Here is a 14,097-nt window from a genome sequence, read left to right on the forward strand (position 1 = left end):
CATTGGAACTCACCTTTGTCCCCTTAGCATCAAACAGGATTCCTTGCCAAAGGAATGGGTATTCATTATTAAGGCAAACACTTCTTGACCCTGCTCTGCTTAAAATCCTTCTGTGGTTTCTCACTGCATCTAGAATAAAATCCCCAACCCAGCTTCCCCTTGGGCCCCTCTTGCTCATTCTCACTTCCAGCAAACTCGCTTCCTAGCTATTGCCCAACACATACCCATCTCTCTCTTGCCTCAGGGTTTTGGGGCAAGTGGTTTCTCAGTCTTGAAAGTTTTCTCCCCTTGCTGTCTGACTCATGACTCCTCTCAGAATTAGAGGAGGCCTCTCTTACCCTCTAATCTTAATCAAGCCACCGTATCATAATCTTTCATGGCACAGTCTACACTTTGAATTCAGTTTGTAATTATTTTTACATCAGGAACTGTGTTTCTTCAAGCTCATACTGCTCTTGAACAAGGACCATTGGTTTGGTTGGAGGCACTGACCTGCAGGTACAAGGCTATATTATAAAGTGGATTAGACATGTCATCTGCAGTGCTAGGAATCTAGTTCTGACTCAGCCCAGGACATAAGAGGTTGGGAGGTGGTGGCATTGTGGGAAGACAGAACATGGTGTGAGACAAAGGAAAGGGATTTTTGTTAGTCAGCTTTTCATCGTTGGAACCAAAATCCCTGACATGAGCAACTTAAAGGAGGGAAGATTTATTTTGGCTCTTGATTTCATGATTGCCTATCCTTTGCTTTGGCCTTGAGGTAAGTGGGCATGGCAGCCAGGAAGCAGAAGGGAGAAGAAAAATCCTTCCAGGGCATCACCTTGCTCCTCACCCCCCCCCCCAACTCCCCACACACATACTCTTCCTTCCTCGTACTAGTTCCTGCTTCCCAGTAGTTTATTCAACCATCATTAGATGAGTCCACTGATAAGGTCAGAGTCCTCACAATCCAATCAAAAGCCTACCTCTGAACACATAATACTTTGGGGGGGACATTTCAGATCCAAATCATCAGAAATCCTTTTTTTGTTGTTTTTTTACACTGATACATTATAATTACACATAATAGTGGGTTTTGTTACATATTTGTGCACATAATTTGGTCAATTGGGATCCTATTATGACTCAGGCTTTTAATGTAGGACACTGCTGGCATAATTATTTGCAAAAAAGAAAAAAAATCAGAATGGGATTCTCTTGAAATCCACATCATATTTAAGCTACTTACTTGATCCACTATGAACTGGCCATTGTGATTGTGCCAGTGTTTTTTCTATACAAACACAATGTGGATCATGACTGCAACGAGACTTTAAAGAGGGAAATGCACTCTTTTTTTTTTATCTTTTTTCTTTTGAAGAAGTACTGAAAGTAGACCTTGATTTGTTTCTAGTCTACATTTCATAGGGCCAGCAACATTGAATAATAGACTTTCAGAATTGAAATAGTTGAGGAGGTTGAGTCATTAAAGTGCCTCCATTTTGAGATAAGAAGACTGAAATGTGGTTGTTGTCTTTTTCACACTAGGCCTAGTGTGAAGCAAAGCTGGAATCTGACCAGACCTTCTAGATTCCTGACTAGTGTGTTCCCTGTGGCTATATGCTCCAGTGTATGGTATGTCTTTAATTAGCATAAGGAAAAACTCCAAATCAGCAGGATTTTTGGCACCGATGAACACACTATTGTTCTGTGATCTTGTTAAAACAAATTTTACTATTTGTTCAGAGAGCCATATAACCCTGGTTGGCTGTAACTGAAAGTCACTGAGTCAAGTCAGACCCTATTGGGCCTTTGTAAACAAACAGTTGAAGAAGCTAGCTGCCATTTGCTAATAAAAGTAAAACAAGATCCTTCTAAAAGCTTGGTAACTCACAGTAGGCTTTAGAGTACTTCTATGCTATGTATTTAAATGTGGGTGTGTCTGATATTCTGTAAATTCATTTTAAGCCAAATGATGTGTCACACTCAAGAGCTAGAATGGGCCCAGTTGGGAGGCTGCCCTAGTTTCCAGAGTGACCAAGCTGAATTGGCTAGCCTCTCCTGGCAGGCATTTCCTCCTGCTTCCCTCCAGGGCTTCAGCTGGGAACAATAAGGTGTTAGGTCTTTCTGGATCTGAGGGTCTCCCATCTAAATGCAAAGTGTGAATAAACAGAGCCATATAGCCTCTAGTTCTTTCTGGTCCCTGGATCTCAAGGAGAGGGATTTTGCCATTTATTTCTGTTACGTTAGAGTTTCCAGTGTAGCAGAGTCACTTCCTCTTATATGTCAACCTTTGATTTGTCACGTGTCAACACTGATGATGTGGAGCCCAGAAAGACCTAGATATCAGCTCTGCTGCTTGCTGTGTAACTTGTGCAGGTTATGGAACCTCTGTGACCTTCAGTTCTTTTTAATAAAATGGGACTGTTGTGAACACTGAGATTAAGGTAATATTCATAGAATGACATTCAATAAATGAGAATTGATGTATTAAGTAGCTGGATGGTTTTGGACAAGACCCTTTACTTTGGGTGCTGTTGCCTCACGAGAGAGCCCACTGTTTTTTGCACTGAAAGTTTCTAAAGCATTCTTGAGCGCTGGAGATCTAGCCTCTTTCCCATACACCCCTTCCACTGCTTTTCCCCCAACTCCCGATACACACACCCAAGCCCCCCTTGATTCCCTTACTGCCCATTCGGAAGCTGCAGATAGTTCCCAGGAAATTCAATTTGTGCTCTTTGCCTCTGGTCCGGGCCTAAGGAGCAGACTTGTCGCAGGGGAAGTGTATCCCCAAATTAGATCATCTTCTGGTGGGAAAGGTAAAGAAAATGCAGACGTCCTGGTGCCACTCTGAAACTGCCAGCTTCAACAAACTTATTGCAGAGGTGGAGCACCCTCTCGGACAGGGCTTGGCAGAATCGGTGCCGCAGGGGAGCGGGTGGTTCTTGCCTTGCCGGGGTGGAAGGGAGGCCAGGACTGCCGGCCGTGATCTGGCCGGACTGGCCCCAGGTCCTGGAGCAAAACTGGAGTTTGCAGAGCCACGCCCTTGGGCGCCACCCTGCAGACGTGGGCGGGCCCGGGGCCGTCCCGAGTAGGGGGACTGCGGGGCCGGCTAGATGCTAATGAGGAGCCGATAAAGCCTCGGCGGGGCGCTGTGCCGCGTGCTGCAGTGGGCTCTGCGCTGGACTCCGGGGTCCGGGGCGCGCGGCATCCCGCGTTCGCCCTCCGCGCTTCTTCCGCCCCTTTCCTTAATCCAGGCCCCGGGGCACCAGCGGGCAGGAAGCGGCCCCTCTGGGCTCGAGAGCCTCTGGGTAAGTTGGTCAGCGGCGCCAGCGGAGCGCCTGGCTGCCAGAGGTAGGGGTGGGGGGAGCGCTTCCGGCGAAATGCTGCCCCGGGCGCTGGGGAACCACGCCTGACTGGTCGGCGAGTCCCCCAGCCACGCCCGCCCTACTCAGTCCCTCTCCAGACAACTGTCCAGAGCCTCGGTGAACCTTCACCCCTGCCGCCTGTGGTCCAGCTCTCCATCCCTTAAGGCTGTTCCACCTCTCCCACATCCTTTGTCCTGGCGTTTCCATTCTGGGTCTCTCTTTCTTCCCCTTCGCGGAGGACCTCCTCCCTGCTATCCCCACCCCCAAGAGGGATCTTTGTCCTTTCTGAGGTCCTGTCTACCTTCGTTCGGGTGACTGTGGTGAGCGACTTTAGTCTCTTCCTGCCTTGGGTAGCATCGGAGAGACAGCCGGGAGTGGGACGGGGAACCTGCCCCACTGCTGCACGCAGTCCCCACTCCCTGCAAAGTCCTCTGTGAGCAATCCGTGCCCCACACCCTCTGGTCCTTTTCTGCCTCTGCGTGAGAAAGCCCCTCCAACCTCCACAAGCTGCGTGTGGGCCGGGACGAGGGAGGGGGTACAAAGGGAGGCCTTGTCTCTGGAGATTCCTGGGAAAGCACAATGGGGCAGGGTGTCCATTGGGCTGAGAGGAACCTGGGAGAGGCCAATGTGGCAGCCGTTACTGAAGCTGCGACAAGACCAAGATCAGAGGGGGAAGTGTTTTGACCACAGTGAGTCAGAAATGGGTGTCTGTCACATAGTCAGTAGCAATATCCTCCAGCTGTTTGTGGAGGTAGTTTTGGTGGTGGGAAGTGGAACCTAAGCAGGCAGAGGCTCTCTCTCCTGTCAGGAGGCAAGCAACTGTGCTGTGGAGGAAAACTTTGCCCTGGGCGGGAGACATATTCCACACCCAGCGTATGGCTGAGGCTGAGATGGGACAGTATGGGTCAAACAGCTGTGGTTGCCTATTAGGTCTGTCTCTGTCTACAGGAAGGGGAGAACCTTCTTCCTGATAGCCTGCTGTCTCCAAATCTGAGAAGTTCCCCCACACCCCGTTTCCAGGGCCTGGGGAAAGCAGGCCAAGTTTCTGGTCCCAGGACTCCCAGGGATCCTGAATGCTTCAAGATCCCAGGACACAGAGACAGCTGGAGTCTGTATGGCTTCCCTGTGCCCTCTGTACCCAAGACTGCTGATTTTTCATTTCCAAATTTGGCAAATTTCACTTGGAGTGAAGGATAGCCACTGTCTCTGGAGCAGATCCTGGCAAGGAAGTTGGCTGGGAAGTGCAGAGCCAGTCAGGGGTGGACCCTTGGCTCCCTGTGGACACCAATCTGCTCTTTCCTCCTCCTCTTCCTTTTCCCTTCCTCCCTTCTCCAGCCTCCCCCCTTCTCTTCCCTCTTTTTCTCCAGCAGCCACTCAGCTCTGCTCAGCTTCTTCCCTCCTCAGGGGCCCCACTGGGATTCTATGGCTTCACCTACCTCCACCAACCCAGCACATGGCCACTTTGAGAGCTTCCTACAGGCCCAGTTTTGCAAGGATGTGCTGAGCAGCTTTCAGGGGCTCTGTGAGGCCCTGGGGCTAGAGCCTGGTGGGGGACTACCCCAGTACCACAAGATCAAAGCCCAGCTCAACTACTGGAGTGCCAAGTCTCTGTGGGCTAAGTTGGACAAGCGAGCAGGTCAGCCTGTCTACCAACAGGGCCAGGCTTGTGCCAGCACCAAGGTGAATATATGGAGGAGGGGCAGAGTGGAGAATGGGGGGGCAGTCAGAACAGAAAGGTCAGATGCCAAGCCTACCCTCCCCTGTGTGTTGGCAGTGTCTGGTGGTAGGTGCTGGGCCTTGCGGGCTTCGGGCTGCTGTGGAGCTGGCACTACTGGGAGCCCGTGTGGTGCTGGTTGAAAAGCGCACAAAGTTCTCTCGCCACAATGTGCTCCACCTCTGGCCCTTCACCATCCATGACCTGCGGGCACTTGGTGCCAAGAAGTTCTATGGGCGCTTCTGCACTGGCACCCTGGACCACATCAGTGAGTATGATATAGCGTGGCCTGGAGGGGTGGGTGCACCTGGGCCTAGAGACAGGCCAGTTTGGTTGGGGGACGGGGTGCCACTGAGCCAGCAGCAGAGAGGCAGAGTGCACAGGATCCATTTCAGCCAGGTGACCTTGAAGACCTAGGTTATTCATCTGTAAAATGGAAAACTGGATGGAATGATTTCTAAGATCATTCTTCAGTTCTGACTAAGCACACACCAGTGCTCCGGGAGACTGAGCAGCCCTGAGTCCCTATACCTGATGTCCTCTCCCTTTCAGGCATCCGGCAACTTCAGCTGCTTCTACTAAAGGTGGCATTACTGCTGGGGGTGGAAATTCACTGGGGTGTCACTTTCTCTGGCCTCCAGCCCCCTTCTAGAAAGGGTGAGTACTTCTGTGCTTCCAGAACTCCCACCAAGGAGATCTTGGCCAGTGCATGAGAAAGGGTGGGGCTGGGAGTCAGCTGAGTCTTAAATGGTGAGGCCTGGGCAGACTTCTCAGCCTCAGCTACATTTGCAAAATGGGAACAGCGTTTCCTACCTACCTTCCTTGGCTGCTACAAAGATGTTATATGAGAGACAGTGTGTCACTGGTGCTTTCTAAACCTTGGAGTCCCTTACACATTTATTTCAGCTATTTCACTAGCTTAATAGCAGGAGCCCCTTCTGGCTGCCTTGTGCTTCTCATACACTCTGCCCTAGGGAGTGGCTGGCGTGCCCAGCTCCAGCCCAGTTCCCCAGCCCAACTGGCCAACTATGAATTTGATGTCCTCATCTCAGCTGCAGGAGGTAAATTCGTCCCTGAAGGTGAGTGCTTCCTTCCCTCAGAATAGCCAGCATCTTTGGACTCCTCCTGAGTCTTTCTAGCAGTTATACTCCTGGTCCTCTTGCCATACCAGCCTACCCTTACTGCTAGGCTTCACTGTTCGAGAAATGCGTGGCAAACTGGCTATTGGCATCACAGCCAACTTTGTGAATGGGCGCACAGTGGAGGAGACACAGGTGCCTGAGATCAGCGGTGTGGCCCGAATCTACAATCAGAAATTCTTCCAGAGCCTGCTCAAAGCCACCGGTAAGGGCCCCCTTTCATTGTCTTTCTTTCCCCTTGCCTGACTGGGCCGCCTCCTGCCCTCTCCCTCTCAGACCTGTCCTTCGTCCAAGGAAGCCCACACTTGTCCATCTTTGTGATACAGGTATCAAAAGGGGAAAGAACTGCCCCCACAGGGCCTAAGCAGCCATAGCCCCACTTGGCCATCCAGCATGAAAAGTCTTGGAAATTTCTTACAAAATGCCTAAGTTTTATTTGTGCTCCATTATGCCTTAGTATAAAAATGATATAAATTGAAAACAGAAGTGGCACTTGAAGAGGATGCCTATATTTACTTTGGCTTTATACCACCATGTGGCCATGTAATGCAGGTTTCCCATCTGCTGCCCCACCCTAGTTTCCTTCTTTGTCCCAAGCTGTCAGGCCCTCTGAGCCAGGGACAGATGATCCTTTGTGCCACCAGGACTGTTTGGGCTCTTCGTGGAGCATTCACTACATCTAAACTGTGAGCCCAACTCTCAGAGATTAGCGATGTTTGAGGTGTTTGGAGAGGTATCAGATCATCAGACGAGGACTCATCTCCTGCCCCTGCCCTGTCTCCCCAGGCATTGATCTGGAGAACATTGTGTACTACAAGGATGACACCCACTACTTTGTGATGACAGCCAAGAAGCAGTGTTTGTTGCGACTGGGGGTGCTGCGTCAGGTGCGGCCCTGGGAGACTGAGGCCAGGGCTGGACACAGTCTACCCCTGGGTGTGGAGGTTCCCCATCCTCTCCTGCCTCTTCTCAGCATTAACTCTACCTCCACAAGCTCTGCTCCCCTAGGATTTATATGGCAACAGGAATCATATTCAGACAGGACTAAACTTTATGCCAGTTGTAAACCTTACACCAGCCATACTGTGACAAATGTGAGCTCCACGAGGACAGGGATTTTTGTCTCTTTGCTTCTTGCTTGCTGCTAATTTTCAGTGCTTAGAATGGTGTCTACCATGTGCTAAGTACTGTGTTGAGAGCTTAATTTGCATTTTCTCATCTAATTTTCATGAGTACCTTGTAAGTTAAGTATGTTGTTTCTAAAAGATGGGCTAACAGGCTCTGACAAGTTAAGGGCAAATGAAATGACAGTAATGATATCGGGCTACATGAACAGAGCAGGGCCGAGGACCCCTGAGGCGGGATGAGTGACAGAAGGCAGGCATTGGAATTCTATGCTACCTTTTCAGCTATTATGTGGTCTGGGCAGCCCCTTCCTTCTCAAGGGGACAGGGCTGGCCAAATGACCCATCTCTCAGAGATCTCAGAGGTTCTTATCTGTTGTTCATGTAGGACTTGCCAGAGACTGATCAGCTTTTGGGTAGTGCCAATGTGGTACCCGAGGCTCTGCAGCACTTTGCCCGGGCAGCTGCTGACTTCGCCACACATGGCAAACTCGGGAAACTAGAGTTTGCCCAGGATGCCCATGGGCGGCCTGATGTCTCTGCCTTTGACTTTACAAGCATGTTGCGGGCAGAGAGTTCTGCTCGTGTGCAGGAGAAGCACGGTGCCCGCCTGCTACTGGGACTGGTGGGGGACTGCCTGGTGGAGGTGAGGACTCCAGAGGCATAGGGATCCCAGGTTGGGTGGGGAGCCTGCCTGATAGGAAGGGAGATGGTAAAAAGAGCTTGTTGAAGGGAGGGGCTAATGGCACAGTGGGTGAAAGCTCCCTCCCCCACTTTGACCTTGGGGCATATCTGGGCTTGGGATGCTCCCACGGAATTCTCCTTGAGCTGTTTCCTGTTCCTCTGACCTGCAGCCCTTCTGGCCCCTGGGCACTGGAGTGGCCCGGGGCTTCTTGGCAGCCTTCGATGCAGCCTGGATGGTGAAGCGGTGGGCAGAGGGTGCTGAGCCCCTAGAGGTGTTGGCTGAGCGGTGAGGCCTGAGTTGGGAAAGTAGTGAAGGCAGGGTGGAATATAAGATAAGGTCAGAAAAAGGGGTAGGGGGCACTGAGGGAACAATTGAGGGTATGGGCAGAAGGGAATGCAAGAATGGTTGGCAGTTCTTGAGACTTGGATGCTGACAGATGCCCTCCCCTTCATGCTCCTGCCCCTCCCACCACTCTCACACCCTCAGTGAGAGCCTGTACCAGCTTTTGTCACAGACATCCCCGGAAAACATGCACCGCAATGTGGCCCAATATGGGCTGGACCCAGCCACCCGTTACCCCAACCTGAACCTCCGGGCTGTGATGCCCAACCAGGTCAGATCCCCCAGCACCCCCACCAAACTTCCCAAGTCAGCTTTCTTCTCCCAGGCCAGGCCTTTCCTATCCAGTCATTGTCTCTGGGGGTCTGTCCTACCTCAAGTGGGTCCCTCCCTCATGGGCTGAGGGGCTGTGTGGTCAGCTGCCTTGATACCTGAGGGGGGCTGCCTTAGGTACGAGACCTGTACGATGTGGTGACCAAGGAGCCTGTGCGGAAAAGTGACAAGACAGATGCAGGGAATCCAGCCATGGGTGAGCAGGCCATTTTCCTGGGGAATGTCCAGAATATGTCCCAGCTAGTGTGGTGCAGCAGCAACCTGAGCGCTGCAGCCTCAGGACCAATGAGTGAGATGTGCTGGGATACTCACTGTTTGGTGGGGCAGTTTGGGGCCTCTGAAGAATTAGAGGGGCAGCAGAGCTCTGAGAAACCATTGTTTGCCAGCTGTCTGGAAGTATTTAGGTATATTATCAAGCTGTACTACACTGCTCTTGGCTCTTCTGCCAGCCCCTCCCAGCCTTGCAAACCCCAAAAAACCTTTACTGAGCCTCTGAGCTTCCCTACCCACTCAGCTTGCAGATCTCTGCCCTCTACGTGGCCAGCAGTGATTTCACTTTATTCATCTCCCACTTTATTCCAATAAGGAATGGGAAGGAAGTGCTGCTGGCAGTGAGTGTTAGGCTGGTGGTGCCCCAGGATGGGTGAGGGAGTCCCTGACTCTAGCTCCTATACAGATTGCCACACTCAGTAACTGGGCTATGCACCAGGTGTAGGGCAGAGGGGGCCTTGAGCACAACATAGTTTTCCCTTCCAGGGTCAGCGGGCACCCAGGAGGACCTGCTACGCTGGTGCCAGGAGCAGACAGCTGGGTATCCAGGAGTCCATGTTACTGACTTGTCTTCCTCCTGGACGGATGGTCTAGCTCTGTGTGCCTTGGTGCACCGGCTGCGGCCTAGCCTGCTGTGAGTTGGGAATTGGCATGCCTCTGCCCCTCTCTCTGCCTCTTGGTAGGGAGATCATCATGTGGGAGTTAGTAGCTGAGTCCCAGTTCCACTCCTACACATATACACCCCGCTGTCCATACCCTGCCTCCCTGGAGATAGTATTCCTACCTGACCTGCCTCCCTGCCTGACACAGAACCAAATGTATTAGGTAGAGGTGGGTTTTCAGTGGTAGAGGAGGCCCCCAAGGCCAAAAATGGTTGTCACTGTTGGTGGGAAAGGTAGGTGAGGGAGGAAGTAGAGAGAACCACCTTATGTGCCCTCATCTCCCTTATGGATCCCCTGCCCATCCTGCTGGCCTTAACTCCTCATCCCTCTCCCCCATCAGTGGAACCAGGTTCTTTCCTCCCATTGGCTTCTCTCTTTGACATCCCACAGGGAACCTGAGGAGCTGCAAGGGGTGGGGGCTCTGGAAGCAACTACCTGGGCACTGCACGCAGCAGAGCATGAGCTAGGCATCACACCAGTGTTGTCTGCACAGGCAGTGGTGGCAGACAGTGACCCACTAGGCCTCATTGCCTACCTTAGCCACTTCCACAGTGCCTTCAAGAGCATGTCCCACAATCCAGGTGAGCTGGAGGGTAGATGGTGTCAGGGAATGTGAAAGGGAGAGAGGAGGGGGTGACCTCTGAGGATCCACCTGGGTGGGAGAGTGACTATTTGGAGGTGCAGTATCGACTCCTCATCTACCCTGACACCCAAACTCTGCCTGCAGGTCCTATTGGCCAAGTCTCTCCAGGTACCTCTAGTGCTGTACTATTCCTTGGCAAACTCCAGAGAACCCTGCAACGGACCCGGGCTAAGGTGGAAAACCTGGAGCAGGGTTGGAGCTGGGCTGGGGGTGTCTAGTGAGATCCCTGGGATAATGGAGAGGATGATATTCAGAATGGGAGAAGGGGAGACCTGGGACTAAGGCCTCGTGTTTATAGCTACAGGATTTGTTGCAGGAAAATGGGGAAGATTCTGGTGGCAAGAAGCCTCGCTTGGAGGTAAATGTAAGCAGGGGCGGGATGGTTCCCTTCCCCATATCCTATTTCCCTTCCCTGACCTGTTCCTCCAGGTCTTGCCTTCCACCCCAGATCCTGTAGCCCCCCCGCCCATCCTGTCTCCCTGCCTAGACTCAGTCCCTTCCCTTCCAGCCCTTTCTCTTTCCATGCACACATCCCCTCCCCACCTGATCCTGTCTGAGCACTTAACTCCTTAGGTAGAGGCTGAGATGCCAAGTACTGAGGAGCTACCTGTCCCTGAACCCAGTGTACCTCTGACACCCCCATCTCAACCTGAGGAGGTAAGAGCCAGGGTGGTGTCTACAGGCAGAGGCGTGGGGAGGGCAGGGAAGGAGTGTTGCAGGGAAAGGGAAGAACTTTGTAGCTAAGCCTTGGCTCCAGCTGACTTGTATCCTGGGGAATCTTTGCAGGCCAGTGCTGGGGACCTGTGTGCACTCTGTGGGAAACACCTCTACATTCTGGAACGCTTCTGTGTGGATGGCCATTTCTTCCACCGGAGCTGCTTCTGCTGCCATACTTGTGAGGCCACATTGTGGCCAGGTGACTACGGGCAGCATCCAGAAGATGGTGAGTGGGCCTGGGAGACTGCTAGAAGGACTTTGAGCCTGATGGGGTTGGGGGTGGGTCTGCAGGGGAAGGAGCTTGAGGATGGAGAGGAAAACAGATGGTGGGCAGGAAGTGGAAATAGACTCAACATGGCACTTTCTTCCTCTGAGCTTGGAGACTTCTGTCCTCTCCAAAGCTCCAGATATGGGGTTCTAAGGAATCAGGAAGCTGGCAGAATGGTACCTGCAAACTCCTGTAGCCTCTACCTCCCCTGATAAATTTTTGAACATCTGGGCACTGAGCTCTCTATTCCTGATGCCTCTACTCTTTTCAGGACATTTCTACTGTCTCCAGCATCTGCCCCAGCCAGGCCACAAGGAGGATGAGAGTGAAACAGGACCTGAGAACCCTGTAAAAACTGTGAGTGTGGGTAAAGGGGGTGTCTCAGCCCAAAACTCTGCTGGGGGTTAAGTGAATGCTGTGCTCCACTGGACTGTAAGCTCCTCGAAAGCAGGAATGTTTGTCTGGTTGTATTTAGTGTTGTATTCCAGTATCCAGAGCACTACCAGACAATGTCTACTGGATGGTGTTAAGTAAATGCCAGGGCACACATTGGCTCAAAAGGAGTGGTTTCAACCTCTACACTATACAGATTCCTAACCAGATCACATGGTGGCTTTTCCAGGAGCTTCCCACACCAAGTGAGGACAACCTGCCAGGCCCGTTGACTCACACAACCCCACAGGAGGACGCCAGTCCTGTCCCGAGCCCCATCCAGTCTAACCGCCGGCTGATCCGCCTCTCCAGCCTGGAACGCCAGCGGCTCTCCTCTCTTAACATTAACCCTGAACCTGAAACAGAGCCTCCTCCCAAGCCCCCCCGCAGCTTGGCCCGCCAGGCTCTGGAAGGCAGCTTTATGGGCTGGGGTATGCCAGGCCAGAGTCAGCAAGGTGACTGACTGCTCATTCCACAATTGTGGCAACCTGGGGTGTGGATGGGTTAGGAGTACTGGGATTCCTACAAGGGGATTCTAGGGAATATAAGGGAGGTCATGAGGGTACTAAGCCATGTCTCCCTCTCATCTGCTCAGTTCTTAAGGACATAGAGAAGGAGGAAGAGAGTCCTTCCTCCAGTGAAGAGGAAGAGGAAGATGTGCCTTTGGACTCAGACTTGAAGCAGGTGACTGGCAGGAACTTGGCCACCCACTCTGTCCAAGCCAGCATACAGCCACTAATACTCTCCACTCTCACCACAGGAGAAACTACAGCCGCTTCATCCTCTTGGAATGTCCTCTCACCTAGTCTGACATTTATGCCTCTAGGTCTCCATCTTGTCTAGCAGAACTAAGCCCACTTCCAGCCTCTTTTCTCCCCTTCCCAGTTTTACGCACTCCTACCCCTGACTGGCCCAACTCTCCCACAGGCCCTGCTGACACTGGCCAAGAACTCGGACACCATGAACAAGTACCCTACATGGCGCCGGACTCTGCTGCGCCGGGCTAAGGAGGAGGAGATGAAGAGATTCTGCAAGGCCCAGGTGAGGCCTAGGGGTTCCTAGAAGTTCTCACAGGGGTCACAGTTCTGTGTTTGGATCAGAGCTCCTCCAGCACTGTTGTTGAGTAATCTTGTATCCTCTCAGACAATCCAGCGGCGACTAAATGAGATTGAGGCTGCCCTGAGGGAGCTGGAAGCTGAAGGCGTAGAGCTGGAGCTTGCCTTAAGGAGCCAGAGCAGTGAGTGAAGCTAGGATGCCACTCTGTCTCCTAGAACTTTGTTTAGTCCCCAGCTGAACCCCAGAACCACCAGGCTCTGGTCCAGTCACACAGCTCTATACACACCAATGCCCTTTTTTCTTGTCACCTCCCAAGCCCCTGACTCCTGTTTTCCTAGCTAGAGGCCTTGTGACCATCCCAACCCTTCTTCCTTCTTCCTAGGTTCCCCAGAACAGCAAAAGAAACTCTGGTTAGAACAGCTGCTGCATCTTGTCCAAAAGAAAAACAGCCTAGTGGCTGAAGAGGCTGAGCTCATGATCACGTAAGGCGCACTGATAGTGACATTGGCACAGAGCTAAGCCCAGTCCTGTGGGCACCCTGTATAGCTGTGCCTCTTCAATCCCTGACCCCCACAGGGTGCAGGAGCTGGACCTAGAAGAGAAGCAGTGGCAGCTAGACCAGGAGCTAAGAGGCTATATGAACCGTGAAGGTACGTGGGACCCCTCATGAACTTGGATCAGGCAACTCCTCATGTATCTCTGCAACAATCAGGAGAAAGTCAAGAGATGGGACTTGGAAGCCCCCACACTCTTGAACAATCAGGGCTGCACAGCTGGGTTTTTATACAAAATTTCCTTCAAAAACAGTGCTGCTGAGCTGGGGTTATAACTCAGTGGAAGAGCACTTGCCTAGCATGTATGAGGCACTGAGTTCAATTCTCAGCACCACATACAAATAAATAAAATAAAGGTCCATCATTCAAAAATATCTTTTAAAAAACGGTGCTGCTGCTACTAATACTAGAAAACCACTGGTGTGGAGTAACCTCATTTTGCAGGCTAAGAAGCAAAGCTGAGTTGTAGAAATCACACAGGCTAATTCCTTGTTCTCTAAGTTTCACCTTCTCTTTCAGAAACCCTGAAGACAGCAGCAGATCGGCAGGCTGAGGAGCAGGTCCTGAAAAAGCTAGTAGATGTGGTGAACCAGCGGGATGCCCTCATCCGCTTTCAGGAGGAACGCAGGCTCAGTGAGCTGGCATCAGAGACAGGGGCCCAGGGCTAGAAGATGGAGGGCTACCTACCTTCTTCTCTACAAGGAAGACAACCTCATCCCAGGACAGTGCCACCCCTGCTCATCTAGGCTGTTTGGGAGAGGCCTCACTGTTGACAATAAAAATATTTCTGCTACAGACAGGGTTTGGATACATG

General features: G+C 52.0%; 1 protein-coding gene across 1 annotated transcript; it reads left to right on the plus strand.

Moving 5' to 3' along the window:
• The first annotated feature begins 3,120 nt into the window (after positions 1 to 3,120).
• On the plus strand, positions 3,121 to 14,067 carry Mical1 (microtubule associated monooxygenase, calponin and LIM domain containing 1). The gene is made up of 25 exons (XM_026389657.2): positions 3,121 to 3,290; positions 4,683 to 5,027; positions 5,122 to 5,329; positions 5,614 to 5,718; positions 6,036 to 6,140; positions 6,250 to 6,405; positions 6,987 to 7,087; positions 7,713 to 7,970; positions 8,179 to 8,294; positions 8,496 to 8,622; positions 8,799 to 8,877; positions 9,438 to 9,585; positions 10,004 to 10,194; positions 10,341 to 10,429; positions 10,573 to 10,620; positions 10,830 to 10,913; positions 11,043 to 11,199; positions 11,513 to 11,598; positions 11,864 to 12,128; positions 12,269 to 12,357; positions 12,601 to 12,714; positions 12,817 to 12,910; positions 13,112 to 13,211; positions 13,306 to 13,379; positions 13,803 to 14,067. The coding sequence occupies exons 2-25, from the start codon at positions 4,770 to 4,772 to the stop codon at positions 13,949 to 13,951; spliced, it is 3,201 nt and encodes a 1,066-aa protein (XP_026245442.2). The 5' UTR covers positions 3,121 to 3,290; positions 4,683 to 4,769; the 3' UTR covers positions 13,952 to 14,067.
• Positions 14,068 to 14,097: the final 30 nt, after the last annotated feature.

This window comes from Urocitellus parryii, chromosome 8, assembly GCF_045843805.1.
Source record: "Urocitellus parryii isolate mUroPar1 chromosome 8, mUroPar1.hap1, whole genome shotgun sequence".
NCBI classification, from domain to species: domain Eukaryota; kingdom Metazoa; phylum Chordata; class Mammalia; order Rodentia; family Sciuridae; genus Urocitellus; species Urocitellus parryii.